The following is an 8,803-nucleotide window of genomic DNA, read 5'->3' on the forward strand; positions in this document are numbered from 1 at the left end:
TTTGTCTAATATCACAGAGACTATTGCAGATTTGAGCTGCAAAAAAGTGAAACGCTGCTTCTCCCTGTTTAGTCCTGACTCTGGACATGAGCACAAGGCCTTTCCCTGAGATGGTTCAAATGACAGCAGCATGTCAGAGGTGTAGGATATAGTATAGATACAGGTATATTCATGTGATTTTTCATCGTTTTTTTTTTGTTTGTTTGTTTTTTGTTTTTTTTTACCTTGTACTGTCTTTCATGTATTTTTATGCTGAGGTCTTGCAACTCATTTTCCAAAGCAATTTTTCTGCAAATGGAAAATAAACTGAATCTGATTCTGAAATTCTCAGAATCAGAGATGGTTCATATGACAACAGCATGTCAGAGGTGTAGGATATAGTATAGATATAGGAGATGCAGATATCGATTTGGTTTGATTTGATTTGATTTGATTTGATTTGATTTGGTTTGGTTTGGTTTGATTTGGTGAAATTCTGAACATGCAATGAAATTTAACATATATGTGAACAAGCAAAACATGCATAATAATGCAAATATCAACAATCATAACAATCTTAGAAGAACAGCACAATAGTTCCATTTACATTTACCCGAAAAGGGGTGGGAACAAGTGCAACTTATTTAATCCCACCCCCTCTCTGTAAAATATTATTAGTAATATATATATATATGTCCCTGTTCCTTTTACATTACTCTTTTATATTTATATATTGATTGATATATTGATCTATAGGTATAATAAATCTATAGATACAGTAAATTTAGAAATTTCTGGCATGTATAAAAATGTTGAGCAGATGTTAGACCAGAGACAATTTAAGGAGTATGAAAGAAGGTTATTTGTGTTTGGAAGAAGCATTAGTTGCAGGTGGCAATTGTTTCAACCGAATCCATGACATTTAGATCAACAGGAAAGACAGGGTGACAGCACACATTCATTAAGACATGCAGTATTGTGCAAAAGTCTTAGGCCACCTTTAGGTTTGTTATTTTTGCAGGGTTGAAGTGCATATTTATGTGTCATTCTCTTCTGATCAAACAGGAAAATACAGAAAATATGTGTATATCCTTCAAAGACACACAAACAACTGAACTAAATGTGTTCTATGTGTTAAAGTCACTATTTAGTTTGACCTATGACCTCATGACTTGAAGCAAAACAAACACTTAGAAACATTTGACATGTGTTGAATGAGACCGGGCATAAAACATCAGAACATGAATGCAATAAATCTCATATTCTCTGAACAAAAAGCATTAACGGTCACACTAAAACACATACAGGTAAATGTTTTTAGTAGAACTGCTTCTTTCAGTGCATTATCCCTCAGCATCTGAATTCACAGCAGGTCTGATCACACTACCTGTTTAACAGACACGGCTTCGTATCTCATTAATTTCATTGCGTTTCATGTCTTTTTTTTTTTTTTTTATCTTCTGTCTTGTTCATCTCACCCAGGGAAATCAAACCTCACAACAAAATCAAACAGTGTGTACAAAGCTGTGATTCTGATAAATACGGGCACAGCTGTGCATGTTTACAGAGTATTTTCCATGCTTTCTAACGTGGCTCAGATACTCCGAATCTCAACTATAGATCTGAGAGGATTTTAATGATGTAGTTGATCAATGTCAGTTTTCAATAAATTGTACCTTACTGGCTACATTAGTGGTAATAATACATACAAGCGTATAATTTAAGGGAAACATGTACATTTTAATACAAATATGCATTCATCCCAGTACAAAAACCATATACGCTGGTCTGCAGAGATAAATCAGCCTTCACCATATTCTCCAAATGTGGGTATATGAGTCACTCCAGACCTGCAGACATAGATCCAGAGCCTCTGTTTTACACTGTGGTCTCATTGCTTTTGTCCCTTTACACCAATGGACTTTTTCAGCTCAAAACCCAAAAGAGAAGCAATTAAGTAAAGTAAAAATGACTTATATGGTGCCTTTTAAGACCATACCTCACAAAGTGCTTCACAGTATAGAATAAGAGTAATGAAAAGCCATAGAATATAGCATTTAAAAAAGATATGAATGAATATCACTAATTAAAAGTAAGCCTGCCATTATGAAAGTTAACAAACATCCAAAAATACGTCATAAATAGCCATAAGCCTATATTAATACTGACTGATAGTGTCAGAACATTGTCTCTATAGCAATTTTTTGACTTCTTGCATCTTTTATAGCATTTTTTTTGTCTTATGTTTTTTGTGTCTTTTTTGTCTCATTACATTTTTTTATTTTTTTTTTTACTTTTTTTTGGTAAACTTTCTTTATTGGAAGCAATTTCACATGACAGTGCAATGTGATAGAGAGGACTTCTATTGTTTCATTTTTCTTTTTATCTCTCCCACAATCCCACCCTATCCAAAGGAAGACAGTTCTTGATGTAAATCCAATATTGACATGTGAACAGCACAGAATACATATGACAATTACCTAAATAAGAAAAATAAGTAAATAAAATAAAATATTACACTTATACTTAATTATTACAAGGGGTATTGTTTTTGGTTCGGTTTGTTTGTTTGTTTGATTATTAACAATCTAGCCTCAAAACTACTGGTTGAATTCATACCAAATTGGGGTTATAGATTGCCAGTGACGTAGAATAGATGTGGTTACAATTTGGGAAAAGTAGATCAAAGTTAAAAAATTTTTATAAATTTTTAAAATCTTTTTTTCCCCATTTACTGGGTGAAATGGGTGAAATTGCAAATGGCTATAAAAACATCAATTTTTTTTCAATTTACTTAAAACTTGGCACATACATAAAGGCAATTGATATACTGACATCAGCACATGCATAGACATGATGATATCAGCTGGATGGACGGTAAAAATAAGCTACAATACGTGCGAGAGGCGGGGTTTGTTGTGCTTGGCACCACTTGTTTTTAGTTTTGTTTTGCATAAGTTGCTGCATTTTTACATCATTTACATTTACATTTATGCATTTGGCAGACGCTTTTTTCCAAAGCGACTTACAGGGGAAAACCAAAAATTAAAAAAATAAATAAATAAAAAATAAAATAAAATACAAGAATAGATTAAAGACATAAAGCAGCTGTACAATTAAAAACAGTGTCGTACAGAAGATTAAAAATCAAATTATAGACTAAAAATACAAGAATAGATTAAGAAGACATAAAAACAGCTGTACAATTTAAAACATTCATTCATTCATTCATTTTCTGAACCCGCTTTATCCTCACTAGGGTCACGGGGGTCGCTTGGAGCCTATCCCAGCTACATAGGGGCGAAGGCGGGGTACACCCTGGACAAGTCGCCAGTTCATCGCAGGGCCAATTTAAAATAGTGAAATAAAAATACCAAGTAAAACTACATCATGACACATCACAACAACATCACTTTTATGATTTAACATCTACAACTGGCGCCATTCCTCAGCATTCCACATGGCTTTGGTGAGATCAATATTTATAAACTCTTCCTGAAAACACTCTACTGCAGTTTTACTTAGGAAAATGAATTCCCTTCTTCTGCCAGTTGGCGTCCCAGTAAAAACAGCTCCATGATCCAGTTTAGATCCTGGGCCTCAGTCTGGGAAAGACAGTCACAGTGGGAGGACGCACTGCAAATCAATACAAATTTGTTCTGAGTGATCACCTGTACTCTGTGATGAAACGTCGACCCTGGTGGGAACATGAGGGCACTTCATCAGAACCTCTAATGAGGGAAAACCTTCTTGTAGAGTTGTTTTTTGTCCCTTGTAGCTTCTCTGGAGGCACACGGGAGAACAACCCTCCTAACAGAGCTGTCATTAAGATGTGTGTTGTCTGACTTCCAGGGTAAGTTCACCATGGCCAGTGATGTGTGGGCGTTCGGAGTGACCCTGTGGGAGATTCTGACTCTATGTAGAGAGCAGCCTTACTCCCAGCTCTCTGACGAGCAGGTCATCGAAAACACAGGCGAGTTCTTCAGAGACCAGGGCAAACAGGTGAGCGTCGGCCTCAGGCTTTCACACATCATACAAGGAAACAAGGAATACCTGGAGTGTCAAACAAAACCTGCCAAACTGTCCAATCCAACCACGGGATGAAAATGTGAAATGCAGATATTACACTAATCCAGTGGTTCCCAACCTTTTTTAGCCCATGACCCCATTTTAACTTCACAAATTTCTGGTGACCCCAGACATTCAAAACTGAGACTTTTTTTTTTTATTTTTTTGCTAAAATTAATTTGCTTTTGATCATGCAATAGTTTGCTATACTATGTTGCAAATAAACGTTAATTTCAGAGGACATTTAGTCTATATAATGTATATTATTGTGGACGGAGGCAGTAAATCCAGGTGTAGATTACTGCACAAAGTGAGAATTTGATTTTCCTTGGTCAGGATATGTACAGTCAGTCCAGCTGTGATTTACAAAGAGGACAATTAATACTGAACAAACAAGAACTGAAACTATGAATTATGAAAGAGCTGCAGCATCTGAAACCGACCACAATGAACATTTGACAGATAAACAGAACCACAGTGCTGCAGTTTCAGCTTCACAGTTTGTCATGTCTGTTATGTATTGGGATTGTCTCTGTCAACTCACCATATATTTTTTATTTGTAAGTTTTTTTTTTTGTTTTTTTTTCATTTTTGTCAATTGCTAGAAATTTTAGGCAACCCCATGTGGGGTCCCGACCCCAAGTCTGAAAAACACTGCACTAAGATGTTAACAATCAATGGTGTCAAAATCCTTTTTAGGTCAGGGGTCACATATAGACCAATGTGATCTCAAATGGGTCGGACCAGTAAAATACTATCATTATAACCTATAAGTAATGACAATTCCAAATTATTCTCTGTCTTTTGGTGTAAAAAAAAAAAAGTAACATTACATTGACAAACTGTCCTTTCACAAAATATGTGAATAACCTGAACAAATAAGAACAACATAAAATGCATTATACCTTTGTGGATCCACTGTGATCTGTAAGTTTTAATGCACTTGTGTAAATGATAAACTTAGGCATAATGTTGTTAAAATTGAAGTTATTTTTCTCAAGAAATTTCAGGTTGTTCATAGCTGTTCATGCTACTCACATTTTTTAAAGGATAGTTTGTAGATAGAGACATTTTCATAATGTAATTTAACTTTGTTAACTCAAAGACGTAGAGAAAAGTTTGGAGTTAATATTATTTATAGGCCATTATGTTATTTTTATTGGTGCAACTTGCTTGAGATCATATTGGGCTGTACAGTATGGGACTCCTGAACTAAAATGAGTTTGACACCCCTGGTCTACTGTGTACTAATAAATCCTAACAATCCAGACAATGTTTGTGTGTCTGTCTAAATTCTAAAAAGACGCGCTACATCACTGATCAAAACATTTTAATTACATTTTGTCCCTTCAGATCTACTCCCCAATATTTGATTTTTTTCTCCTCCTCCTGCTGAAAATAAAAACTTTGAAAATCTGATTTTTAAAAAAAAGCATAATAAGCCACTCTTACACCACTTTTACTCAGAAATACCTTGATTTTATGAAATTTGTTTTGTTTACAGCTGTTTTAATGTTAATTTTCATTTGCTGGAAATGCAGAGTAAAAAACCGAGCTGATTATGTCAGTCTCTAATGTAAAGTCCAGGCCTTTACACTGAAATGGACAGTTAAAATATGATACTACTACTAATATGCACCTACTGCATGAATACTGTAGACTACTAACAATGGTATACAATTTTTTTTAAATCCTCTGAGTCATAATCACACAAAAGTAGTGAATGGTAGTGCAAAGAAATTAATGGGGTTTTTTTTGCAGGTTTTCTATTTTTAAAAAAAACTGTTTCTGCAAGATCAAAATATTAGACATCATTATAATATGTGGCACATGGGAATAAGAGTTCCTCATAAAGCGATCCCAATGTTTCCATTACTTTCTTTTTTCCAGGTGTACCTGCCCAAACCGCCCTGTTGTCCAGACAGAGTTTACAGCGATCTGATGCTGAGCTGCTGGAGGAGAAACGCCAAACAGCGGCCGAGCTTTCAGGAGATTCACACTCAGCTGATGGAGAGCGTGGCGTAGCAGACGGGACGAGGAGTTTATCTTTCCCAAGCACTGTCATGTTTGCCCTCTTCAGTCTAGAGTCAGAAAACAAGACCATCTAATGTTTTTATTTTCAGATATTTAAGATTGTTTCCCAAAGTTGTGCTGTAAATACTAAGATATAAGGAGAATGTATTCATGCTTTTGTGTTTTATTGTTTACTTTTCATCAGACTTTTGTCTATTTATAGGATGCTCTATTTTAATACTAGGTTTTCAAGCACATTTGTGAATATTTTCTAATTTCTATACAAATGTAATTATACTGCATATTTATTAGAGGATGTTGATACAGTGTGCCTAATTTGGTTTATAATTTTAACTTGAACAAATGACATGTTTAAAAATACTTAATCTATGACAAACTGTATGTTTACTCTGCAGTTTTTAGTTTTATAAAAGTGTCCTTTTGCAGAGATAAAGTGTATTTTGTTGAAGAGTAGTAAAGAACTAAGGTTTTTAGTAGCTGTCAAACCAAAGATTTGTAAATAACGATAATATTTATATCATTGTTGCTTTGACTGGGGTTTATTTTCCATTTTTATTTTCATTTTTTAAAGAAAAAATGAAAATAAATGTTATGGTATTTCATAAGCTTATCATAATGATGCCAACTTGAATGTGTGCCGAATTAAAGCTAAAGGCGGTCTGAATAAAAAAGCATTGTTTTGTTTTTTGGCCAGGCTGTGTGTAATTGTTACCATACTTAATAAATTATGATATATTAGTATGGATTAAGCTACACTACAGAAATCAAAATGAGGAAAAATCATTTACAACTATAATTTTGATAACTCAATGATTTTGGTAGAGTTTTAGAAATACATGGTAGGCTACTGTAAATTCAACATCTGTCATAAATGTGATTTATTAAACCATCAGGGTGTCCTTGATCTAAATGTGAGGCATAAAGTCAAACCTCAAACAGCCTTCAGCATATTTCCATTGACTACTTTAGAAATATTTTGATAATTCGGTTTTTATTTATGCTTTTAATGGAGAACCTTTTAACCCTCCGGTATCCGGGTGCGCCTTTTAGGCACACTATCTGCTTCGTGTTAAAAAACTTCATATTATTTTTCACAATTCAAATAAGGTTAGAATTCAAAAGTTGTTCATTTTTGCATGATCTTTAAAATTCTGGCCACCAACTAAAATGTGCACATTGTAAACAAAAGAAAATTACAAGACTAGCATCTGTCTGCCAAGAGTGCCTAAAAGGCACTATTTCTTCTTATGATTAGGGCTGACCTTGATTTACAAAAATAAAATCAAATTAGAGCAGAAAAATAAATCAATATACACTGAACAAAAATATAAACGCACCACTTTTGTTTTTGCTCCCATTTTTCATGAGCTGAACTCAAAGATCTAAAACTTTTTCTATGTACACAAAAGGCCTATTTCTCTCAAATATTGTTCATAAATTTGTCTAAATCTGTGTTAGTGAGCACTTCTCCTTTGTTCTTTGCTGAGATAATCCATCCACCTCACAGGTGTGGCATATCAAGATGCTGATTAGACAGCAGGATTATTGCACAGGTGTGCCTTAGGCTGGCCACAATAAAAGGCCACTCTAAAATGTGCAGTTTTACTGTATTGGGTGGTCCAGGGGGGTCAGAAAACCAGTCAGTATTTGGTGTGACCACCATTTTCCTCGCACAGTCTTCTTCATGAATTCTCTGAAACAGCTTTGGAGATGGCTTATGGTAGAGAAATGAACATTCAATTCACAGGCAAAAGCTCTGGTGGAGATTCCTGAAGTCAGCATGCCAATTGCATATTCCCTCAAAACTTGTGACATCTGTGGTATTGTGCTGTGTGATAAAACTGCACATTTTGGAGTGGCCTTTTATTGTGGCCAGCCTAAGGCACACCTGTGCAAAAATCATGCTGTCTAATCAGCATCTTGATATGCCACACCTGTGAGGTGGATGGATTATCTCAGCAAAGAAGAAGTGTTCACTAACACAAATTTAGACAGATTTGTGAACAATATTTGAGAGAAATAAACCTTGTGTGTACACAGAAAAAGTTTTAGATCTTTGAGTTCAGCTCATGACAAATGGGAGCAAAAACAAAAGTGGTGCGTTTATATTTTTGTTTAGTATATAAAATTTCTTAGTTTGATTTATAGGTGTGCCTTTTTGGCACACTTGGTGACAGATGCTAGTATTTTTGAACATTTGACCTAGCGCCAAAAATAATAATGCAAATTAACCAATGTTAGAGTTAATCATTGACATATGCCAGGATGAAAAAATCAAATAATATGTGATCCACTTTTTATGTAGTATATTGGGGGGAAGGTGTTTTTTGCATCTAAAAAAAAAATGGTTTGTTCACAATACAAACACAGCATTTAAAGGGTTAAAAAATGTGACAATTATTGAGTATTTGGTATTTTTATTTACGGCTCAAATTGATGAAATAGAAAAAAGTGTAAAAGAATTAAAAACAAACTGTATGAAAATTTTTTTTGAAATTATTCCACAAGTGTGCCAAAAAGGCACACTTGGTGCTTAGTAAGGATCTTGCTGGACGAGATACTGGAGGGTTAAGTTTTTCTCAAAAACTGACTATTACTGATATTTCTTACGCTCGATTCCTGGAAAGTTTTCTGTTCACACTTTTTGGACCTCTTGGCTCTCCGTAGTAGCAGCGGAATGGTCAGCTGATTGATGGCGTCCAATCAGATTTCGTCTCGTGCG

The 8,803-nt window shown here is 34.7% G+C and overlaps 1 protein-coding gene across 1 annotated transcript in view; it reads left to right on the forward strand.

The window, feature by feature from the left end:
- The window catches only part of LOC115437818 (discoidin domain-containing receptor 2-like), a 60,904-nt gene extending 54,140 nt beyond the window's left edge, over window positions 1–6,764 (forward strand). Inside the window, exons 16-17 of the mRNA XM_030161169.1 lie at window positions 3,832–3,981; window positions 5,938–6,764. Coding sequence (XP_030017029.1) covers window positions 3,832–3,981; window positions 5,938–6,072 — 285 coding nt within the window. The 3' untranslated portion in view covers window positions 6,073–6,764. The remainder of the gene's footprint in view (window positions 1–3,831; window positions 3,982–5,937) is intronic.
- Window positions 6,765–8,803: the final 2,039 nt, after the last annotated feature.

The sequence above is a fragment of the Sphaeramia orbicularis genome, chromosome 17 (assembly GCF_902148855.1).
Source record: "Sphaeramia orbicularis chromosome 17, fSphaOr1.1, whole genome shotgun sequence".
Taxonomy (NCBI): Eukaryota; Metazoa; Chordata; class Actinopteri; order Kurtiformes; family Apogonidae; genus Sphaeramia; species Sphaeramia orbicularis.